Source organism: Naegleria fowleri (genome assembly GCF_008403515.1).
Source record: "Naegleria fowleri strain ATCC 30894 chromosome Unknown tig19, whole genome shotgun sequence".
Classification (NCBI taxonomy): domain Eukaryota; phylum Heterolobosea; class Eutetramitea; order Acrasida; family Naegleriidae; genus Naegleria; species Naegleria fowleri.
This window is the reverse complement of record NW_025407951.1, coordinates 86,059-109,752: the sequence shown is the minus strand read 5'-3', so window position 1 is coordinate 109,752 and position 23,694 is coordinate 86,059. Positions and strand designations below refer to the sequence as shown.

The 23,694-nt window shown below is 37.4% G+C and overlaps 11 protein-coding genes across 11 annotated transcripts; 5 read left to right on the top strand and 6 right to left on the bottom strand.

Annotated features, from left to right (window-relative positions):
- Nucleotides 1-181: 181 nt before the first annotated feature.
- Nucleotides 182-2,467, top strand: FDP41_013405 (uncharacterized protein; the record flags this gene model as incomplete). The annotated part of the gene is made up of 1 exon (XM_044704032.1): nucleotides 182-2,467. One exon carries the CDS (start codon nucleotides 182-184, stop codon nucleotides 2,465-2,467), a length of 2,286 nt encoding a protein of 761 aa, XP_044564904.1.
- Nucleotides 2,468-2,719: 252 nt separating this feature from the next.
- FDP41_013404 (uncharacterized protein) lies at nucleotides 2,720-4,303 on the top strand (the record flags this gene model as incomplete). The annotated part of the gene is made up of 3 exons (XM_044704031.1): nucleotides 2,720-3,040; nucleotides 3,105-3,188; nucleotides 3,245-4,303. 3 exons carry the CDS (start codon nucleotides 2,720-2,722, stop codon nucleotides 4,301-4,303), a joined length of 1,464 nt encoding a protein of 487 aa, XP_044564903.1.
- Nucleotides 4,304-4,376: 73 nt separating this feature from the next.
- On the bottom strand, nucleotides 4,377-5,383 carry FDP41_013403 (uncharacterized protein; the record flags this gene model as incomplete). Its single annotated transcript, XM_044704030.1, has 3 exons — nucleotides 4,377-4,641; nucleotides 4,744-4,944; nucleotides 5,103-5,383. 3 exons carry the CDS (start codon nucleotides 5,381-5,383, stop codon nucleotides 4,377-4,379), a joined length of 747 nt encoding a protein of 248 aa, XP_044564902.1.
- A 127-nt stretch (nucleotides 5,384-5,510) lies between these two features.
- Nucleotides 5,511-6,764, top strand: FDP41_013402 (uncharacterized protein; the record flags this gene model as incomplete). The annotated part of the gene is made up of 1 exon (XM_044704029.1): nucleotides 5,511-6,764. The coding sequence occupies one exon, from the start codon at nucleotides 5,511-5,513 to the stop codon at nucleotides 6,762-6,764; it is 1,254 nt and encodes a 417-aa protein (XP_044564901.1).
- Nucleotides 6,765-6,927: 163 nt separating this feature from the next.
- On the top strand, nucleotides 6,928-8,220 carry FDP41_013401 (uncharacterized protein; the record flags this gene model as incomplete). Its single annotated transcript, XM_044704028.1, has 1 exon — nucleotides 6,928-8,220. The coding sequence occupies one exon, from the start codon at nucleotides 6,928-6,930 to the stop codon at nucleotides 8,218-8,220; it is 1,293 nt and encodes a 430-aa protein (XP_044564900.1).
- A 328-nt stretch (nucleotides 8,221-8,548) lies between these two features.
- FDP41_013400 (uncharacterized protein) lies at nucleotides 8,549-9,502 on the bottom strand (the record flags this gene model as incomplete). The annotated part of the gene is made up of 1 exon (XM_044704027.1): nucleotides 8,549-9,502. The coding sequence occupies one exon, from the start codon at nucleotides 9,500-9,502 to the stop codon at nucleotides 8,549-8,551; it is 954 nt and encodes a 317-aa protein (XP_044564899.1).
- A 101-nt stretch (nucleotides 9,503-9,603) lies between these two features.
- FDP41_013399 (uncharacterized protein) lies at nucleotides 9,604-10,899 on the bottom strand (the record flags this gene model as incomplete). The annotated part of the gene is made up of 1 exon (XM_044704024.1): nucleotides 9,604-10,899. One exon carries the CDS (start codon nucleotides 10,897-10,899, stop codon nucleotides 9,604-9,606), a length of 1,296 nt encoding a protein of 431 aa, XP_044564898.1.
- A 416-nt stretch (nucleotides 10,900-11,315) lies between these two features.
- Nucleotides 11,316-14,426, top strand: FDP41_013398 (uncharacterized protein; the record flags this gene model as incomplete). The annotated part of the gene is made up of 3 exons (XM_044704023.1): nucleotides 11,316-11,802; nucleotides 12,188-12,195; nucleotides 12,354-14,426. The coding sequence occupies 3 exons, from the start codon at nucleotides 11,316-11,318 to the stop codon at nucleotides 14,424-14,426; spliced, it is 2,568 nt and encodes an 855-aa protein (XP_044564897.1).
- Nucleotides 14,427-14,699: 273 nt separating this feature from the next.
- On the bottom strand, nucleotides 14,700-16,480 carry FDP41_013397 (uncharacterized protein; the record flags this gene model as incomplete). The annotated part of the gene is made up of 2 exons (XM_044704022.1): nucleotides 14,700-15,428; nucleotides 15,485-16,480. The coding sequence occupies 2 exons, from the start codon at nucleotides 16,478-16,480 to the stop codon at nucleotides 14,700-14,702; spliced, it is 1,725 nt and encodes a 574-aa protein (XP_044564896.1).
- A 1,675-nt stretch (nucleotides 16,481-18,155) lies between these two features.
- FDP41_013396 (uncharacterized protein) lies at nucleotides 18,156-18,791 on the bottom strand (the record flags this gene model as incomplete). Its single annotated transcript, XM_044704021.1, has 1 exon — nucleotides 18,156-18,791. One exon carries the CDS (start codon nucleotides 18,789-18,791, stop codon nucleotides 18,156-18,158), a length of 636 nt encoding a protein of 211 aa, XP_044564895.1.
- Nucleotides 18,792-21,570: 2,779 nt separating this feature from the next.
- On the bottom strand, nucleotides 21,571-22,512 carry FDP41_013395 (uncharacterized protein; the record flags this gene model as incomplete). The annotated part of the gene is made up of 1 exon (XM_044704020.1): nucleotides 21,571-22,512. One exon carries the CDS (start codon nucleotides 22,510-22,512, stop codon nucleotides 21,571-21,573), a length of 942 nt encoding a protein of 313 aa, XP_044564894.1.
- Nucleotides 22,513-23,694: the final 1,182 nt, after the last annotated feature.

Sequence of the window (23,694 nt, the reverse complement as noted above, 5' to 3'; positions counted from 1 at the left end):
AGAAGAACAAACACTCTTGCGTTACATTCACAACGCTCAATCCTTCTCAGAAATTGAAAACAACCTCACGGTGATCACTACTTAAGAACATTGCTCCGGACGTATACTTTTGTTCATTCACACCATCTTGTCCTTCTCTGCTTGACTCGTCGACACGCGACACACTTTACAACTGATTCAAATGTCCACACCCTCCTCCGCCTCGGATTCATCCATACATCAAGGAGATATCGAAGATTATGCTCTCATAGGTAATTGTCACACAACAGCACTTGTGGGTATTCATGGATCGATTGATTATTGTTGTTTTCCTCAATTCGATTCTCCTCCTCTCTTTTCTAAACTCGTTTCTGCGTCACGTGAGACGTGTGGTTACTTTTCCATTCATCCTCTTCGAATTGAGGATACGACCAATAAGCAGCATTACTTTCCTGATTCGAATGTGCTCGTCACAAAATTCTTGTTGAGTGAGGGAGTTGGACAAGTGGTCGATTTCATGCCCTTGATGAGGACAACAACTGATGGAAAGCAAAGTGGTGATCACTTTGAGCCACACGTGTCCAAACCTGTGACCAATGTTGTGGGTATGACCGAGGATTTACCTTGTGCCGATGAATGTTGTCCAATCACCAAACTCTTTCGAGGAGACCAAGTGAATTTGATGAGAGGACGAGTTCCCTCATCAGCCCATATGAAACTGGATCCCAATGATGACTTATTCAACAAGATGATTTCACATTCAATTATTCGAAGATTGGAGATTGTTCATGGTCACATTGATTTCCTTGTGGAGTGCACACCAGTATTTAACTATGGAAGAGAGAAACATATTGTGAAAATCTCTAATGATCGGAAATGTGTCGTTTTCACAGCTGAAGAAAGTGGTCACAAATTAATTTTACAATGTAATCGTGCTTGTTTTGAGAAGGCGACCGAAGATGGTCGAGGAATTGTTGGAAGTTTGGAACTGAGCGAATTAGATGTTGAGAAGAGTTGTGTATTTTTATTGAGCTACGTTGAGAAGGATACAACCGGAGTGACTCGTCACGAAGAAACCTTCAACACCTCTGAAGAGGACTCTCATAGGAAGAGTGTTGACAGTGACAAGTATTGCAGAATTCTTCCAGGACTGGTCCACAAAACCAATCAACTCGCCGTGGAAACGATTACATATTGGCAAAATTATATCAAAAGGAGTGAATATCAGGGAATTTTCAGAGAACAAGTGAATCGATCTCTTCTTGCTCTCAAATTATTAATGTTTGAAAAGACAGGTGCCATCATTTCCTCACCTACGACTTCATTGCCAAAGGTGATTGGTGGAGAACGAAATTACGATTACAGATACTTTTGGATGAGAGATGGCACCTTTGCCATTAATGCCTTTCTTCAAGCATCCATGATCGATGACGCTGCTAAAATTATTGGTTTCATTGAGCGAATGATTCATTATGAAATGGAAGAGAGACACAAGCAGAGAGACATGGATGTACCTGCAATCGTTGCTGCAGAAGAACAAGTCTCTGATATTGATATTGTCACCACCACCTCAGGAACCATGAGAGCACCCATTCACAATATTTACACCATTGACGGAAAATCTTTAGATCATGTGGAGGAAATTACAACCTTTACAGGTTTTCGTAACAGTCGACCGGTTCGAGTTGGAAATATGGCCACTCAAAATATTGAATTGGATATTTATGGAGAATTAATGGATGCTATTTATTCATATGATTCGAAACGACCAATCTCGTATGATTTATGGCTCAAATTGAGAAAGATGGTTGAATTTGTCATTGTGAATTGGAAAAATCCAGACCATTCCATTTGGGAGAAGACAAGTGCCACTGCTCACTATGTCTATTCCAAAGTCATGGCTTGGTGTTGTTTGGATCGAGCCATACGTCTCGCTGAAAGAAGAAGTTTTCCAGCTCCCATTCAACATTGGCTCAAAACTCGAAATGAAATCTATGAAGACATTATGAAAAAGGGATATAATGAGAAATTGGGATCCTTTGTTCAATCGTATGGATCGAATGCTCTCGATGTCTCTCTCTTAATTATGCCTCTTGTCAATTTCCTCTCCATTAGTGATCCACGAATGATCAGCACCATTGAAACCATTGATCGTAAACCCAAAGAAGGAGGTCTTGTGAGTTCCTCACTGGTCTATCGTAACAATGATATTCATCACCAAGACAAGACGATGCGTTTCACCGAAGGAACCTACAATATGTTTTCGTTTTGGTTATTAAGAGTGTTGGCACTCATGGGAGATCGTGACAAGAAGAAACTCAGACAAGCCCAACTCATGTTTGAAAAAATCTCCACTTTTAGTAATCATGTGGATTTGTTTAGTGAGATTACCTCTTTCACTGGAAATATGTTGGGAAATTTCATTCATTGCAATACGCATGCTTCTTTGATTGTCGCTGCAGTGGAATTATCGAAGAGACTCGAGTAAATTTGGAATTTTGTGTTGATTCTATAATAGATAATTTGTTTGATTAATCAATTCGCTCAAATTGACTTTCTTACGCTGATGGGAGTGGTGTTTTGTATTACTTTTCAAAAAAAAATAGTTTCGAAACTTGTTGAGGGTTGTATGAAGGCTCTTCTTCTTTCAGCGAGACTCTGAAAACGATCCTTCAACCTCAATTGAATCTTCCAGAAGAGCCTTTTTAAATCCAATAATCAGAGCGGAGAGTTACTAAGAATGGATGAACCAGCTCGGGCCTCCCCTTCGTTACTATCATCTGTTTTTGATGATGGAAGTGGCAACAACAATAACTCGGAGAAGCAAAAGGCATCACCTTGGCTCGAGAAACGTCGTTCCATGTCGTTTCTCCATCGAAATATCATCAATGCCGAATCTTCGCCGAGTCAGCCTGTATCACCCTTTCTCCAGATTGGCCTAGAGAATAACAGCTCCTCTTCGGTTAATCGTCCGGGGAGATTTTCCTCTCCTCCAACTAGCCCCACTTTTCGAAGAGGATCTTTAATTTCAAAATCATTGTTTGAGGGGCTTCCTGGATTTGTAAGTGGTTGAGCTTTTCAAATTTTGGTTTTACATCTGATCATTGATCGTATAAACCGTTCAGAAACGATCTTCTCAAGAACAATTTGAATACATTCCTCAAAAAGACGAAAAACCAAGCGCTATAAAAAAGAGTGTTAGCTCATCGGTAGGTGTTTTTTGTTCAGTTATGATTTAAAGTTGATCCTTACTTCATTCTCACAGAAAGAAATCGAGGAAAAATCCTTAAATCCATCAAAATCATACAAATTCTTTGAGGAAATAATTTTGAATCCTAAATCGTCTGGAAATAGATCCAGAAGAAAATCTACAATTTATCAAATAACTACCGATTCTAAAAACCACAATTTGGATGAATCTCCTTATGAAAAATTTCAACGATTGAAACATGAAGTGGAAACATTTGTTTCAGAAATGGAAAATCTGGCATCTTCAAATAAGAAATTACATTCTGAAAGTACTTCATATTATCGGGACATGCTGAAGCAATCTCAGCAACTTGAACAACAATTAAATGACCTTAAAGAAAGAAATCACATTTTACCGGAAGTGCTGTCAATTGATGAGAAGGAACCGAGTGCATCGCAGGTTCTTTTATCTGCTGAAACCGTTCACCAAGAGCTTGGAATATTGTTTGAGAACCAACAAAATGAAAGACCTTACACTTCTAATAGTTTAAATGCTTTGACCAAATCCTCTGAAGAACAGGATCGAGAGGATATGAGCAAAATTTTGAAGCTTGAAAAACGATTAGCATTGCTAGAAAAACTGGTGGGAAATGGAGACGAGCCACTCCCTGTTGATTCGACCAAAATCAGCTACAGCATTGAGGGTGCCCTATCATCTCTTGAAAAAAAGCTTAACATGTTGGATCCATTCTTCTTGCAATCTTTAGAATCGAGAGTGAAATTTATTTCAAAAGAATTGGACTCTATTTCTTCTTCTGAAAACCTGGGAATAGGCTTCAACTCTGAAAAAGTCGACAGGTTATATCAAAAAGTACGAAAATGGGATGAGCTGGCAATGCAGGTGCCAATGATTGTATCTCGTTTGCAAACTCTAAAAATTGTACATGATGAAGCCATTTACTTTGCAGGCACTGTAACAAAGTTAAAAGAGCAACAAGAGGAGTTAATGGAGCTATTACATGGAAATGCGGATGTTTTGGAAAATTTCAACCAAAATTTTAGTGAAAATCTCGCTATCATTAATAATAACATGAAATCTCTTCAGGAGAGAATTAGAAACTTGGAAAAGAAATAGAATCCTACTTCTTTTTAACCTCAATGATAAAATATATTATTCCAAATTAAGGTTTTGATGAAATTAAGGTCTATCATATTGCTAAGGCAAGAATAATGAATACTATAATAATTGTGACACTACTGTTCATCAGTGACACTAACGAAACTCCGGCAGATGTTGTACAGTAGGGATTTGGGCTAGCCGTATAGTCAATCACATCACCACTCTGTCCCAAGAGTCCAGCTGAATTTTTAGCACAGAAATATTTGAACTTTAGATCTAGATCAGGATTTAAAAAGAATACACCTTGATAGAACCAGTTGAAAGGATTGTAGCCTTTGTCTCTATTCCAACAGCTGAAACAATTCATTGTTGTTATTATTTTTGGATTAGAAGAATTAACAGATGAGAACCATGTTGGTAAAATTGTCACCCTAATACTTTTTGCAAGTACTTACTTGTCAGTATATTTTAAACAATCAGAATAACACACTGGAAGAATGGTTTTGTTTGAAGGATAGCACGAAGCAAATACTCTCATACAAGCAAATGATTTCCATGAAGAGACGCAACTTGCATCATCGGGAAGAAATTTCGAATTTTTGATAAAGTTATTTTGCAACGCAAGGTCATCCGCCGTATAGTTTTGGGTAATGCAACTGTGTGTTACAAGGATTGATTTTCATCGTTTTCGTTTCGAATTTGAGATGACAATGTGATGACATTTCGTGCAACAAGTATCAAATTGATGAAACATAAATGACATGTGGTGGAAGAGATGAATATACATGGTAATTCCATCAAAACAACTACCTACACATATTGAGATTTTGGTAAATGATGTTGGCACATGGTGAGACCCGATTTGATGGCATCATTTGCCAACACATCTGCCACAGCCATACACGTACCGGAACAAGTGCTACTCGTTGACACTTGTGCCAGTGTGAAGGATGACGTTGATGCAATGATGAAAACAAGGAATAGAGTGAATATCAAGTAGTTTGAAATGGGATGTTGTGAAAATGATATTGTTGTTGTTGGTGATGATCGGGATGACATGATGGATCGTGGTGGTGATGGTGAAAGGAATAACATTTTTTTGTTCTGTTTGGTTGACAAGTGTCATCTTATTTTGGAGTATTCAACAACACTCAAGTTTTGAGTCATTAAAGGTCTATGATCTCAATTTGCCATTCTTTGGATTTTCATCTTTTAACAAAAAATGGCATCATCTTCTAATTCTCTTCTTCTTAATCGGAAACAAGAACCACCAACAAAAAACCAAGAATCTTTGAATTTCCATGAAGAAATACTCTCTGTACAGCATCAGATACAAAAAGAACAACACGCAAGTTCTTCCCCAATGATGATGATTGAAGAAATTCCTTCCGAAATTTGGCTTGATCATATCTTTACTTTTTTGGAAGGAAAAATTCTGTTGAATACTTGCATGTTCGTTTCAAAACAGTGGAAAGAGTACGTGAAAAAAACAACATGTTCCTTACTGAATTTATCTATTCGGGCTGATACATCCACGAAACGAGATTTAATTTTTTCAAATTTATATTTGGAACATGTTGAATCTTTGGATTTGTCTTTTAATGGTTTATCGAAGAGAGGAATTGTGCATTGGGCAAAATTTGGTCATAAGTTTACGGAATTGACAGGTTTGAATTTAAAGTTTAACATGCTTCGTGATTCAGCGATTATTGTGTTAGCTCAATTGGAATGTTTGAAAAAATTGAAACATTTGAATTTGGCTTCGAACAAGATAGATACCGAAGGATTTGAAGCCATTGTGAAGTCTCCTTATTTTTCAAATATTACTACTCTGCAATTACAAGAAAATCAAATTGGATTGGAGGATTTATCGATTCAGCCTTCTCAAGTCACTCTGTCACAATTGACTTATTTGGATTTAAACCAAAACTGTATTACGACACATGGAATGCAATTTCTTTCCACATGTCCTGCTTTTCAAAATTTGACCTATTTGAATCTATCTAAAAACTCTCTCAATGAACATGCATTGAAATATCTTGCCAATGGAGTTTTCACTAAATTGGAGACTCTCGATCTCAATGGATGCTCAATTTTAGATTCTGGAATTATTCAACTTGCTTCTGGAAATATTCATCATTTAACTTGTCTAAATTTGGCGAGGAATGGAATTGGTGATTCGGCCGTTTCAGCACTCGTAAGCTCCACAAGAGTGTCTCACTTACAAAAATTAATACTGTCACACAATAGAATCACAAATGTTGGATCATCTTCAATTGCTTCATGTCCACACTTGAAAAAACTCAAACATTTGAGTTTAATACGAAATTCAATCGATGAGAAAGGTCAAAAAGCTCTATTGGATCGTTTTCCAGACATGATTCATCTTCAATTGCCACAGTTATCATCCAAACAAAGTGAATTCGAAACATTTTTCAATGCCATGGATAAGATTAGTAATCGATACAATTACTGAGCTTTCACATTACGTGAAAATATGCCAAATCTCTGTCCAAAGTATTTTTGTCCCAGTGACGCCTTTTTCACGTTTTGAGCTATTAATAACATTGTCACTGAAATCAAACTCAAAAAAATCCAAACCAACAACAGCAAACCGTAACACCTCTATCATCATCCTCATGCTCCCATCTCCACAAAACACTTCACGATGCACAAAAGTTCGTGCCAAAGAAAGGTTCACTCTTTGCCCCGAATTCACACAACGCTATCATTCCCATGAATTTATTGCTGAAGGAGGAAATGGCAGGGTGTACAAAGTTCAATTGAAACATCTTTCTTCAGATTTATTTCGAGCGATCAAATGTATTCCCATCCATGAAGAAGAAAGTGACATGTCTGTTGAGGATGCAAAAAAGGAAGCTCTCGTGACCATGAAATTTGCACACGAAAATGTTCTTCCTGTGCATGAGGTCTTGTCCGTGAAACAAAGTGAAGAAATTTCAGTGATTATCATTGAAATGGATTATATGAAGCTTGGAAGTCTTGCGGATGTTGTTACAAATTCGGAACCTTTCGAGGAAGACATTTTGAGAAATATTTTGAAACAAGTTTGTTCAGCGTTGAGTTATATTTGGGAAAACTTTCGAGTGTTGCATCGTGATGTGAAAACTGGAAATATTTTAATTCGAAGAATGAATTTAACAAGAAATGACATTTGTGTTTGTTTGAGCGACTTTGGAACTGCGAAAGAAGTTTTGAATTCATCCTCCTCTTGGTCACATTCGAGATCTTCTTGTGCATCTACGGGATTTATTGGAACAATTCATTTTGCTGCTCCAGAAATTCTTCACTTTCAAATGACTCCAACACAACAAAGACAATCACTGCCTTCTCCATATTCAGTGAAATCTGACATTTTTGCATTGGGTGTCACAATGGCTCAACTCATGACTGGAGATGTCTCAACCAATTATGCATCACTATCAAAAACACAAGGTCTCGTTCGAGATGATCTTTTGAAACATCAGAGAATCAAGTACAGTGATACATTCATTTCCTTAATTGAAAGAATGTTGAACAAAAATCCTGAGGAAAGACCTTCCTATGATGACATCATGAATGAATTGAGTCAAATTTCAACAAGGACATCAATCGAAGGACAGGTGCATCCATCAACCACTGAAACAGAAGAACCAGCTGAACACATATTGCCACCTTTCGACCCTGCATATGAAGATGCTGTTGTGAATCGATTGTTTGATTTATTTGGAGTCTCATCTCCGACCAAGTTCAGAGAAGAGTCGGTGAGAATTTGTTCTGGCTGTAAACACAAAGTGAAACACTATGTTCGAACCTTGCTAGGGCATTCTCAAATCTCTTGTGGATGTAGACTTGCCAGACATTACTATGAAAAACACAACTTGCCTACAACTGAAATGTGTCCCTGTGAAATGACAACTGACATAAATTAAATCAATTCCTCAGTTGATGAATGTTTTTCACGAGTCCTATGAAACACTATGAAGCCATTATTGCAATACTGAACTCATTGTCAATCAGATTCTGTTAGGTGCTATTGTGATTTTCCAACATGCATTTAATATTGCAGGTATCTCTAAAGGTAACAGCATCATCCCTCCCTCATGAATGCGACAAATTTCAACAATGCACTGAGTGTAAGTGGATAATAAGTGAATTTCGAAAAAGCCGACTAAAAGGACGAAAAAAAACAAGGAGGAAGAACGAAGATTCGTGGCCTCCCACATGAATTGAACCTCATATCATGATTAATAGTGACGTTTAGTGATGATGTGCCTCATATTGTGAAACAATCAAAGCATGTGCAAATGGGTTCTGTAAAATTGACAAGTCATGAGATGGATCAAGCTTGTAGAAGGTGTGAGTGGTCGATGTTCTTGCATTTCGTGAAGTCTCCACAATAAATTTCAATTCTGCCCATTCTCGTTTGAAATTCTGATAAAATCCCATCAAGGAAGTGGCAAGAAGATATAATTTCAATTTGGCGTCAAAGATTAAATACTCCTTCTTGCATTTGAGATAGGTCAAGCAGTAATTAAAATAGGACATTAATAGTCCTTGTTTTCTGTGTTGCTCAAAGACACGTGTGAGTCTGTCTTCATGAATGGCCTTAATCGCATATTGAGCAAATATGATAAAATAATTGACTGGAACTCCTAAATCCATTTGAATACTTCTTAAAAGATCGTTGCACTTGAGTAAGAGCAAAACTTTACGATCCAAATCTCCCAACACTTTAGCAATATCCATAAAGTGTCGTTGACTGTAGGCCAAGAGTTTGTTTTTCGATTGTTGTTTCTGTTGAGAGCCTTGTGTGTGAACTGTGTAGAGATCTTCGTTGGGATCATGAGCTCGTGCCGTGAGAATGACTTTTAACAATTCAGACATGAGAGGTCCATCTTGCTTATTTTTCGAGTCTGTGAGACCCAATTGTTTAGAAACTTCAATCAATTCCTCCTTATTGTAATCCACAATAGCTTTCCATAATCTGCAATATAATATTCTAAAATCATTGTCTAATTGATGATACAGACCGTGATCAATGAGCACCAATTCAATATTGTCTGACCATAGGCCTCTCTTTCGACAACAAATGATATTTCCTGGATGTGGATCGGCATGAATAAATGCCTTTGAGAAGATTTGTTCACTGAATGCGTGTGACAATAAATAGCTAATGTAGCTCACATCAATGTCAATACCTTTTTCACGCATGGAATGAATATCAGTGACTTTGAAACCATCCACAAATTCAATGGTTAGCACCTTGTCTGTACAATGAGTCCAATACACATGGGGCGTTCGTACGTGATCTCTCAGTTTGGGAACTGTCGCAAGTTTCTGACCCAATAAATAGCAATTTTGGCCTCATTGAAAAAATTCAATTCGAAAGGTAAATTCAATTCAAACTCGTTGCAAATCCATTGTAATTTGATATCTTTAAAGGCAAATTCGGCCATCGCAATGAGTCTCTTCAATAATTTCGTGTCGGATGAGAGAGTTTCTCTCAGGTCAGGATATTGAACTTTTAGAGCAACCTTGTTGTCCGATCCTTTCAAATAAGCCACATGAACTTGAGCGAGAGAGCCAGCTGCAATTGGTTTAGATTCAATTCGAGAAAAGTATACATCATAGAGAGGATCTGATGCTCCCTTTTCCACACGTTTCACTCCAGTCAATTCCTCTCTAATGAAAGCTTCAATGACTGACCAAGGCCGAGTGGGTGCTCGATCCTGACATGGCTTAAAGCCTTCAGTAAATTCTACTGGAAGTACTTGATTTAGAGATGCAATATGTTGACCAGCTTTAATAAAAACGCCACCATTGGCCAAACATAATTGTACCAAGCGTTGAGCACTTCTTCGATGCACTGCTGATTTGTGTTCCAAAATTTCCTCCTCAGTCACACCTTCCACATTGTCCAATTTGTTAAAATGTAATTTATAATCGGCCACCACAATACCCAAAGCCACAAAAGATCGAATAATTTTAATGATCGATTCTAATTGGTGTGGCATTTTGAAGTGATATTGATAGAAGGGTTGATTGTGTGGAACACCCAATGATTCATTTTCCGTTTCCATCAATTCCTCATCAAGGAACAAAATGTCCTTCACACTAAATCCTAGAAGCATCAATGAAAGGGTTGAAAAGATGACCCAAGCAATTCCAACACGTCGCACCGTTGGACTGATTTTGGATTTCTTTTCTTCACCCGATGAAGAGGAGAATGATGATGAATCATTATTATTGTTTGCTGAATTAACGTGTTGTTGAGAAGTACTACTACTATTCGGATTATTTTCTTTGTCATTCGTAGTTGATGATGAGGAAGTGGGATTGAAGTTGCTTTGAGACGATGAATGATAATTCCGAATGTAATTTTCACTACTACTCGTTGTTGATTCAATCATCCTCCTCATACTTTTAGTTGAAACATTCAAATCCGAAGAAGCACAAGGTAATGATGAAAATTCCCTTACATTATTAACACAAGATGTTAATGATGATGATAATACAATTGATGAATCTCCAAGACGAATCAAGCTTGTTTGCTGCTGCTGATTTTGAAGGCTTCGCAAGCGTGGAATCAACGATCGGGATTTGAACATTTTTTTCGCACCTTTTGCAAAGTTGGTTGGCAACGCAACAAAATCCGACTTTTCAGAAAACTAACTTTTGGAATTGAGAGGATGATGCTGGTTTGGTCATAATAATAATTCACCACACCATCCCCACAACAAAAAGGAAAGATGCAATGTTCTGATCACTTGTCACAACAACAGAAATCTCAACTGCAAAAAAATATGTGATAATCTTGACTTCGAGGTCGTCTTCGATAATGGATCTAGATTTTGCAAGGCTGGTTTCGCTGGTGATGATGCACCAAGAGCTGTCTTCCCTTCCATCATTGGTAGACCAAAACGACCTTGGATGAAGGATTTCTATGTTGGTTATGAAGCTCTATCCAAGAGAAGTTTGTTGACTTTGAACCATCCAATTCAACGTGGCATGGTCACTAACTGGGATGATATGGAAACGATTTGGCATGGCAGACAAATCAAGGAAGATTTGTTACATTGCATTAGACTATGAAAGGGAGACTGCTGCTTCTGAATCATCTCCAGTCAACCAGTCTTATGAATTGCCAGATGGCAAGGTGATTACGATTGGTCACGAAAGATTCAAATGTCCAGAAGTCTTGTTCCAACCAAATTTGATTGGTATGGAAGCAGCTGGTATACATGAAGCTATTTTCAACACCATCAAGAATTGCGATATTGACATTAGAAAGAAAATGTTTGAAAATGTTGTCTTGGCTGGTGGTTCTACCTTGTTCAAAGGTTTTGCTGAAAGAATGACCAAGGAATTGACAAATTTGGCTCCTGCTTCTGTGAATATTAACGTTATTGCTCCTCCTGAAAGAATGTTTACTGCCTGGATTGGTGGATCCCTTTTGGGTTCATTGTCCTCCTTCCAACCATTGTGGATCATAAAGGAAGAATATATGGAGGGTAATTGGGAGAGCAAGCTACCAGCTAATATATAGATATCATGATTCGTTGAGAACTCAATTATCCATTTTACTTTTATTATCGAACGAAATAATGAAAATTGAATTAAAAATCCACACCCCGCCAAAATTTACAACATGTAAACGAGAAAAAAATATATAAAACCAAAAAGCTTGAGCGATGAGATTGCAACTGACAGAAAATGCTGTACAACAACGTAAGTGATTGATGTATGATTCTTATCACGTTCCAATCGCTGGCCATTCAAATTTAATCACTTTCTGGCATGGTTTGTGCTCTTCCGATATCATCGCCAAATATGATTTGGGTGTATAAATATCATGAATAATTTGCTCAAAATTTCATATACAACTTCACCGTACAGACAAGAATGTTTGTACTTGTGTTGGATGGTCTAGAGGAGAAAATCAATTATATAGTATTGCCGATGATAAACAAATTTGGAGATGGAATTTGAATGGAGAACCCTTATCTAAATTATGTGATCTCGATGTATTAATAACGGACATGCACTGGTTTCCTTCGTATAGCAAAAACTTGCTTCAAGCACATCGGATGTTTTTGCAGTGAGCTGTGCCGATGGCTCATTCCGATTAATGTCGAAAACTGGAAGAGTCGAAAAAACTGTTGCAAATGCACACAAAGGAGCCGTGGTTACGGTCCGTTGGAGTTATGAAGGAAATGCACTTGTCACAGCAGGAGAAGATGGTGTTTTGAGAATTTGGTCACGAGGTGGTCAGCTCCGATCAACTCTGGCAAGTATAGGAAAAAGTGTATACTCGGTAGCATGGGGTCCATCCAGTGAAGAAGTTCTGTTTACGAATGGAAGAGATTTAGTGATCAAACCTATTCATGTTTCTTCTAAACAAATACAATGGAAAGCACATGACGCTCAAATCTTAAAAGTGGATTGGAATCCTCTTACAAATATGATTGTCAGTGGAGGAGAAGATGGAAAATACAAGGTGTGGGACAATTTTGGAAGGCTATTATACTCGAGTGCTCCTTTTGATTACAGCATTACAAGTGTTTCATGGTCACCCAATGGTGAATTATTTGCAGCAGGTTCTTTCAATACCTTAAAAGTGTGTGACAAGTCAGGATGGACCATCTCAAGAGTAACCACCAACAACACTGGAGCCATCATGGATATTTCATGGACCAGTGATGGAACTCAATTAGCAGCAGCGGGAGGAAGTGGGAGAGTATGCTTTGGAAACCTTGTGGGTAAATCATTGGCTTGGAAGAATTTACTGATCACTCTCGAAAATGATGTTACCTTGAAAGTATTTGATCTTGTTTCAGAGGGATCTGAAGATTTAACATTCCGTGACAAGGTTATTAATTGGTCGTTGGGATTTGGAAAATTAATTGTAGCTACATGGAGCCAAATCTGGGTCTATGATATTAAGAATTTGAGCACTCCTCACGTGTTCGATGTCAAAGATAATATTAATCTCATACTGCAATCAAAAAATGCCTTCGTAACCATGGATAATTTCAGCGGTATTCAAATCTATAATTATGAAGGAAGGTTGACGAGCAATCCAAAATTTTCAGGATTAAGGACCGAGTTTTTGAATAGTTACTCGGTATCTTTGAGTGACGACATTATTGCTATTATTGACAAAGGGGAAGCAAAATCCACAGCAATAAGAATTCTTGATGTTACGAGTGGAAAGGAGTTGGACAAACTCGTGCATAATATGGAGATTGTTCAAGTGGAAGTGAGTCAATTTGGATCTAAGACTGACCGGTGTATTGCATTCATTGACCGAAACCGTGATTTGTATATTAGCCAAGCTAAGAAACCAAGTGATGTTTTCAAATTAGCCACTATGGTAGACTCTGCCATGTGGAATGATCAAACCGACATGCTCTCAGTAATTTCTGGTGGTCAGCTCATTATTTTCTACTATCCAAGAATTGTCTATGTTGATCGAGACTTGCTTCCCTATGTAAGGTTTGAGAAGGATGACATTGGTAAACAATCTACCATTCGTGATTTCTTTGACACCAAAATTAACATTCGACGGGTGGATGGAACAGTCATTACTGAGGCTGTTCATCCTTATCCCATCATATTGTACGAGTTGATTGAAAATAAGAAGTGGGAACAAGCTATTCGGTTGTGTCGATTTGTTAAAGATAAGGCAATATGGGCAACGTTGGTCGGAATGGCCATTAAATTGAATCAACTCAATACTGCAGAGGTTGGTTTGGCCGCTCTTGAAGAAGTTGACAAATTGCGATACATTTCCAAAATCAAGAGAATTCCATCACAAGAAGGCAAAAATGCAGCATTGTCTCTCTTTATGAGGAACATTGAAGAGGCAGAGTCAATTTTGCTGCAAGCTCGGCTAATCTATAGAGCCATCAAAATGCACATTAAATTATTCAAATGGGAACGTGCGTTGGATTTGGCCAAACGATTCAAAGTTCATATTGACACGGTGATTGCCTATCGGAGAAAGTATTTAGCAGAATCAGGTCAAGAGGAAACTAAACCCGAATTTTTACAATTCCAAGAAATGGAAGTAAATTGGGATGAAATCAGGGAACGAATCGCTCAAGAAAAAGCAAAAGAAAAGAATGGAAAATAATATCGATATGGCCATAATCTGACATTTTTTTGAAGTTTTGAATCCAATTTCTTTATAATGTTGTTCATTTAAATTAAATTGTTAAATAAATCTATCTTGATCATTCATGATCCTTTTAAGCAGTACCAAGTTCTTTGATTTTCAAAATCATGTATCAGTAATAAGGAATCCAACAACGAACAATTAGATTTGGATTTTTACTGAGCTTTCATCAGTTTGAAGTCCATCATGGAGATCTGAAGAAACAGATTGAGGAGTTGAAAAATGTCAAGATTATTTTCTTTTGTGGTGTTTGCTTTTGGTTGGTGAAGATTTTGTTGTTCGTGTTTGTTGCACTAACTTGTTTCCTTCAATAATATCCTTAAATTGATAACACACAAAAGCACCTCTTTCAAGGTGAAAATGCTTGGCAAAGTGAGTTTTTGAGTGGTAAGCATTGGAATTCCAATCACTTTCATCATAATCCTGATCTGAAAACTCTGGCCAATAATTGGTGGCACATAATAATGTCGAAGATGCGTCATGCCAATGTAAGCCTGTGACAACATTGTTTCCAGCAGAAAGCTCATACAATGGTACTTGCATCCGAATATCCCAAACTCTAATACATTGATCTTTACCACCACTGAAAACAAATGGTGTTCCATCAATGTTTGCGATTTCACATGCATTTACATTCTCTCCATGTCCTTTTAACTTCATGGTTGGAATGGATTTTGTTCGTGCATCAAACAAGTAAACGAGAGAGTCATAACATGAAATGGCAATCAAGTCATTTGTAAATACAATGTCAGTTGCGTTGTGACCAAAACCAGTCATGTAGGTTTGACATTCTCTTCCCATGTCCACACGCAAAACAACAGTTCTCAATAAAATGTATAACATGTCTCGAGCAGCATGATAATCAAGTTTGAATGCACTTTGCGTTTTTTCAAGAAGTGAAATTCTTGTTGTTTGAATAGTATTTGGATTTGAAACTGGTATGGTGTAATAGAATGGGAACTTTTGATCAATACAATAGAGATTTCCTTTTCGCAAACGTGTCGTCCGAAAAATACTTTTTCTGATGGTCGTGTGATTGAAAATTGTTCCTTTCCCATTTTGTTTTCGGCAATTTCAAAGCTTGTGATCTTTGTAGAGTTGGAGAGGAATATGGAACGACGTCGTTCTGCATCGATGGAACAATAGTCTGTATTTTTCATCCTTGTATTTGAAAACTTTGTTAAATTATTACCAGCAGATATGTTAACATCATCATTTTCAAGAATAGCATAAATGTCACTCTTCAAGGTTGCATTTTTCAAACTTGCTCTGGGATAAAATGTATATACTCGACAATCCATGTCACATCTGGCCTCTACAATATTTCTACGTCGAGGTGAACTCATGTAACAATTACTAACTATTGATCTTTTTGAATCAAATTCTTTGCAAAAAGCACTCAAAGGAGAAGTATATTCACTTGGTTTAGGTAATGAAGATTGAGCCGCTTTTTTTTTCATTTCTTGATAGCGACTCATTGTTTCTGCTCCGCCATCTCTATATTGTGACAACATTCTTGTAAATTCATCCAGTTTGGAGAAGTAATGTGAGGTTAATTTTGTTTCGATACTTGTGATCGTTGGCATGTTCAAATGAACACTTAAAGAACCATCTTCATCATCCAGATGTACTGCATCACTATAATCACGAATACACTTTGCTATCTTCAATTGTACTTCATCGAGTCGTTCTAAAAGTAAATGTAACACTTGTTCATAGTTGAGACCTTGCTGTTCCTGTGACTTGGAAGCCTCTTGTTGTTCAGCAATTAATAGCTTCATCTTATCCATCAGCTGGTCTCTGAATGATTGTAATTCATCAAGCTTGTAAATCAAGAAGGAAATTCGATTTGTAATGTACTTTTCCCTCTCTTCAAAGTATTCATCTGAGTCTTCCTCATGACGACTTACAAACCCGTATTCAGCATCCTCCGGTTCATCATTAGGAAATTGGGAAAAAGCCATCATATACAATGGAACCTGTTTAGGTTGAGTGGTGTTATAGACTGGCATATTCACCCGATCGGGAGAGAATAATCCAGCAGGAAAGAGGTAAGAGGTGGTAAGATTCAACTTTTCCGTAATGAATTGTTCAAGATTGATCGTTGGTGATGATGATGATGAAACGTTCGGAGTATCATTGCATGAACGTGCGTTTAATAGTTTTACCAGTTTGTTTCTTTTCCATTTTGGGACTAACTCGAAATGTACATTGTAAAGAAAAGGAGTGGTGGATTCCACAACACGAAAAATATTCTTGTATTTACCTAGCCACTTGTCATAGCAAGACAGCCAGCGAAAGTGCACTCCGGGCTTCGAGGACACGATTTATGTCCCTGCAAAAAAAAGTTTCTAGAAGAATGAGATCGATTTAAATTGAAATTTACAATCATGAACTCAATTTGAGAATTGAAGGACCCCAGGAAAAAACTTTCATTTTCAAAAAAAAACACGATTGTCATGACAAGGCAAGATCTTTTCAGTTCCTCTCGTAGCGATGATCAACAACAATTGTTCTTCATGCTACCACCCGAAGTGCATTGTCACATTTGGAGTTACATCGATTTTAAACATGTATTTACAAGTATTCATTGGTATGCAAAGAATGGAATAAATGGTTTCGAATGGAATCTCGAGGAATGCTTCTCAAATTGAATTTTAATACCATGCCACATGTTGAGAGTTTCATAAAGGTAGCAGAAGAAGATTTGTTGTTTGATCTTAATATTGGAGAAGTGCAAATAAAGGGTTTGGAACAGTTTGAAATAATAATCAAGGAAGGAAATGATGTACATCCTTCAAGTTTCGAGGAGGATTGTGATGAAGTAAAAACCTCTTGTGAAGGCAACGACGATTTTAATGACAATATGGAATATTCGAAAGATGTTGTGAAGCAACAGTTTTGTCCGTTATTTTACTTTTCGAGCATGACCAAACTGAAATGTTCCTTGTTGATAGCAGACACTTGCCAAAGAATTACTCAGTACTGTTCCAGCTATGCATTGCACAAGCATCCTTTTCAAAAACTTCAAATACTGGATTTGAGTGGAAATAGACTTTGCGAACCCTCACTAGCATCTTTCTTTAGCTCTCAAACAATCTTTCCAAATTTGACTCATCTCAATTTGAGTTCGAACCATTTCGGAAGAAAATTTGTACATGATCTTATCACTCAAGGTTCCCATTTAGGTCGATTGAAAAGTTTGAATCTGAGTAATAACTATATTGGATCAGAAGGTGTCATTGCATTGTGTGTGAAATTTTCTCAAATTTGGAGTGTTCTGTTCATCATTCGCCACCAAGTCCTCAATTGGATGATCCTTATTATCATTTTCATTCGCTTTTCTTTTCAATTTGTTCTGCAGACTCTCTTGTTCAAAAATCCTTCCCATTTCGACTCCCAATACTGTGTCCAATACTTCTCAAATTGATCTTCTGTATTCATTGCTCGCAATACATGTTTCAAGGAATATTGTATTCGTTTTGAGACACCTGTCAGAGCCAAACCATTCTCTGAAACAGCTGTCAATACAATCTCTTCATCGTCTTTTAACTAGAGAAAGTCCAATATTTCGAACGGCATTCAGAACCACTTCACGATCCTTCTTCAACTCGTCAGAAACATGTGCGAGATTAGTTCCACACAGTCGACAGGCTTCCAACGCAAATTCTCGATCCGTATTTGGAATCAATTTAGAAGGACCGTAGGCATAAATGTTAGGTTGTCTCTGCAAACATTCTTCACCATTTCACGTCCCTGTGGAACTCGTGCATGAACATAAAGAATGGCAAATGGATTTTGTTGAATGGCCTCTCGTATCACTTGTTCATCTTGTTTCAACTTTTTGCTTGCAAATTCGAGAGCAGTGCCATCGTTTCGAACGGCATTCAGAACCACTTCCTTGTCGTTTTGAAAGGGTGATCCGCTCAAACGTCGCGACATGTGACCACAAGACCAAGATGAAAACAGTGATTGTTGATTTACATCGTCCAAGAATTTGGACAATAAATTCACAGCTAATTCTCCTTGAGTTTCAATTCCTTGATTTCGTCGTTCTGGTGGATGACTTTCTTCATGGCGATTTTTCCTTCTTCTGTTCCTTTCGTCTCTCTTCTCCTTAGAATTGTTGCGATAAGAAAATTTGATATTATGCGACTGGGCAAGGAGAACGTGACAAAAGGCAACATCTTCTTTGAAATTCATTTCGATCTCAACCTTCATATTTGCATTACATGTAGCAATACTATGCCTATTGAGAGACTCGATGGTATTGGTGTCGGATGGAAGAGATGTAGATGAATCATGAATAAGCATATGAATCATGTTCTGATTACTCCACCACTCTACCCATTTGATGGGTCCAGGGACCACTAGCAGATTTATGCATTACATCCATGAAAAAGCAATCACTAGACACAATAGCCATGCTTTGGAAGGGAAAACCAACATGACATGCATAAAAAGCATCTGTGTCAAGAAATTCTCTTACATAGACTTCCATAATAGTGTCAAAATTGACATACAGTCCAGGCACAGCCGTGTTTTTCCACTCTTCCAATAGTTCATCATGTTGAGTTTTGATAATATTAGTGAAATCTTCACCATCAAGAAGATTCAAATTGTATCTTTTTAAAAGTGCCTAATTATAAAAGAAAAGTAAACGTCTCATTTAAAATAACGTACCTGTTTTCATATATTGTCAATTCTATCCTTGTTAATCAATGCAGGGTTAACCAAAAAAGGGAGAAATGAAACACCAATACCTTTCGATACATCTTTTGTAAGAGTAGGATTTGGATTAAATGCTTCAACCAACATCTTTATATCATCATCAGAAATCTTACGAGAAGGTGGATCAGAATGCGTGTGATTTCCTCTCAAAAACACATACCTCGCATTATCTTTTTTCAAGTAGTACAATTTTACACTACAAGTTACACGTTGAGGGCGTCCTTTGCAATCCTTTACACCACAAGCAGCCCATTTTGTTTTGGTTGAATGAACAGCACCGCATTCAAAACACTTTTTCACTCCTCGACATTTTCCTTGAATAACAGACCACTTTTCTCCTTTGAAAGTAATAGTACGGTCTGTCCTTCCAGAAATTGAATACTGTATACTTTGATACACATTGTCTCCTGTTGAGTTTTCCCAATGGTACAAAGTGTTGCATTTGGGAAAAAGAATAACCTTGTTCATTTCAAGTGGAATCATCTTCTCAAGAGAAGCAAGTTTGAATATTTGGATTCTGAAGCACAAAAGGTTACTCCAATATTAAGTTGCATCTGCAACATACCACTCACACAATTTTGTTCTGAATTTGATGGTTCATTTGTGCTCATAGTTTTTTTTGTTTCTGAAAATTATGTAGATTTTACATTACAATGATGACTTTAAATATTTTCACGGAAAATATGTAACAGTATTCACTTCGATTATAATATTATATTTTTTTCCTTTTTGAGAAAATAATTTACATCCTTAGTAACTCTCCTTACCTTAATGGACAGAAAAATATGTCGGATTATAATGGCATAAAGTTTCTATGCCATAATATAATGGCGACCCAAATTTCTGCGGCATATTTGAAATATGTATGTATGTCATTATATGTCACCTCCTTGATAAACAATCTCTGGATCGTTCTGTAATGTTTCACTTGCATATTCGAGAGCCAACCCATCACTTTGAACGGCTCTCAAAACCACTCGTTTGTGATTCTTGTATTCGGTCGAAGCAAAACATAAGGCTTGTCCACAAAGTGCAATCACTCTTCCATATGGAAGGGTTTTAAATACTTTTTCAACATCCTCATCATCATCAATTGGTAATTCAGAAGCAACATCATGATCATTTCATTGTCTCGAGCCGCTGCTTGTATGAGATAGGTTCAGATCATCATGCAGACATTCTTAACATTCAGGACATGATTCTAGGGCTAATTGAATGAGTTGAATATGTTCCTCATGACTCCATCGAAATTCTTCCCAACAATTGTCCAATAAGAAGGGAAAGGAACGAAACACATGTTCAAAGAGAATATAAAACCTAGATTCACCATCACCATCACCATCATTACCCTCACTACCATACTTGTAATCAGTGAATCCTTCCTTTCGTCCTCGTCATGACCAGTGAGGGTAATGGTAGTGAGGGTAATCCTGATGACGAGGACGAAAGGAAGGATTCTCCATCATGATGGATCTTCCCAAATGGCTTCCTCGACAATTTCGGGATGAGTATGAACAAACTTCTTCAATACATGAGGTTCATGATCATCCATGAGCTGGAGAGCAAAACCATTGCTTTTCACGGCTAACAACAGCAACTCTTTAGTGGTGAGGAGGAGGAGGCAATGAATCCTTTTCCAAGACATGGCGTAAACCATCTCCTTTGAGGGCCTTTTTGATAATTTCCTCATGAAAACTTGATGGGAAATTAGGTGGCCAATGAAAGAACTCCAAAGCCTCTCCATTCTCAGGGACAGCCTCTGTAGATCGATGGGACTCAGAACAAAACTCATTCGATGAGCCAACAACTCCAATAATAAACCTTCGGAGGAGAGTGCTCGGGACATGATTTCCGGATCGTTTTGATTGTGTTCAGATTGGAGAAAGTACTGAAGAGTGAAAGGTTTGAATGGCAACAAGTGGAGTAAAAGAATCTTCTCGGAAAGGAGAATGGAACGTTCGTGTTGAGTGTGTTGAATAAAGTGTTGCATGAGATGATGGAGATGGAGGAGTGGATTCATGCCATCTCCATCATCATGACTCTCTTGTTTTTGCTTGATGAAATCATGCAAAATGACCTTGACAAGTACGAGAACTAGTTCTATTAAGACGTGACATTTTTTTATGGAAATTTAAGTTTGAATGGTATTCGATGGACAATTTAAATAGCATTGGCATCCCAAAGTCCGATCTTATTCAATTTCCTCATTGGATGATGGCAAATTAATGATTGGATTACAAAATGTGTGTGATTCCAAAACCATTCATGTTTTAATATTCAATAACACCACAAACATAACCATGATGAGATTACGGTGTTTGCATTTCCACACAATTTCAACATTTTGTTGGTCAATACACGATTTCCAATATTAAAAATATTGCCAGGACTTTCTTTCTTCATTATTCACCTCTGAATCATCAATAAAATCATCCATAAGCTCATCCATTTGTGGAGCAAGACAATACGGAAATTGTTGCAAATTTCCCTCCTCTGGAAAATCAATCTCAATCGGCAACAAAATACCCACATTGATAAACGAGCTCAATAACAAAATGATACCATACTTGAAGCCAATCGTTGAGGATGATTCAAAGACTTGATGATCTTCTGGACTCATCTCACTTGTATCGAGAAGGACTGTCTTGACAAAGTCGAGCAATTTCAAGTCGTATGTGGTTGAAAATTCGGTTTCGAGTTCACCACGTTCATCATAATATTTGTTATTGGTAAATAATGTTTTGGAATTGATGGATACTAATTCACTTCCTCTAACACTTCGTCGATAAGTGTCTACTTTTTTAGAACTCTCTGTAAATATGGTTAAAGGAAATCCACAATCACAAAACACAACATATTCCAATAACATCCTCTCATTGGCACGGTTTTCAAAATTTGTCAAAAACACACCCTTCAATTTTCCAAAAAGTTTGTTCACCAATTCTGAGGAAACTTCAATGTTTTCGTCATAACAAATAGTTTGTGGATTTGTGAAAAAATCTTGCATTCTCGTCATTAATTCCACTTGTTGTTGTTCTCGATGGAGTAAATCTTGCATTTTCTCAAGACAATTCGTTGCCTTGTCTGTTGTCAGATCTAATTGTAAACAAATGTTCGTTCTTGGCCATTTCTTTGCCATGGAAGAATAATCGGTCATGAAATGATTCATTTGCTTGACACGATCCGTATTGTATAATTTCACAAATGTTTTCAAAATGGACCAACAGGTGTATGTTTGTTGTGAACAGAAGTTTTGTTTTCTCTTTTTTCTTTTTTGGCATGCCAACAGTTTTGAGTGAATGTTTTTCTTCATTACTTGGTGATGATTCTTCCAAGCTTCGAAAGAACTGATTGGCATATTGAATCATTTCGTGTAATTTTAGAGTTTGCCGATCATTGAGTGAGAATACATTCCGTACGTATTCTCGAGCAAATTCTTCGGATGTAAAACTCTGATAAAAAGTCTTGCTGATTCGATAGGGTTGGAGGGTATTCCAATCCGAATGATGAGAATAATGCAACACCAGTGACGTAATCAAGGCATCAAAAACGGACATTTTTTTAGTTGGATTGGTATAACCTTCACCAAATGATAGATGTGTGAGGGTTTTATTTCGAATTGGTGTGGTCAAAAAGTAACCCTGATTGAATGAACCAATGAGGATCATGGAGTTGTAAAGTTTCTCAGTGAGACAGGCATCAAAAGAAACTTCGACAATTCCGTAATGGAAAGTTCGAAATGTACCGTTTGCACACCAACAACAGTAACCACTTTACAGGGTGAGTTGGTTTATTGATAGGTCTTCATCAACGTTCAGTGGTGATGATGGAGGGAAAGAACTGCTGCAGTCCAATGAACAAGGGTCTGGAATAAGTGCCAGGATGTGAAGAGATCTGAAACTCAGTTAAAAAAACTCAGCTCACTCATAAGACCACTGTATTGAGTTGGAATGTTCTTGTGTACGCCAATCCGTAAACATATTTGTAATGTCTTAATTCACTTGTCTTTAGAATCCTTATTACTAAATTCTAGGTTCAAAAGTGCAGACTCCAACAGATTCTGTAAATGCAAAAACAAATCAGGACAGAATGACCGCAAATCGTTTGAGAATAGCTGGATTTCTGGAAGTCAGCAGGAATAACTGGCAACCATCCTTTGTACTCAGAATTAAATATTTTCCCAAATGGCTTCCTCGAGGAGCTGTTAACAACTTTGGCAGCGAAGACCATCCTGGCTTAATGGTTGTTCGCTGCGGCGCAGGTTTGATGAGGCCCTCACTCTATTAGTAACAACAAATTGAATCGGCAGATTTGAACCCATCATAAAATCATCCTGCGATCCTTGTTTATTAGCATCCTCAGCAGAAAGTTTTCTCGGTAACGAAGAGAATTAAGCATTGTTATGCATTCTCCCCATTCATACAGGGTCGATATTGATGAATTAATAGATTCTACTATTTCAATCATTGGCCTCCATGTCCTTTTTTTAGGTGTT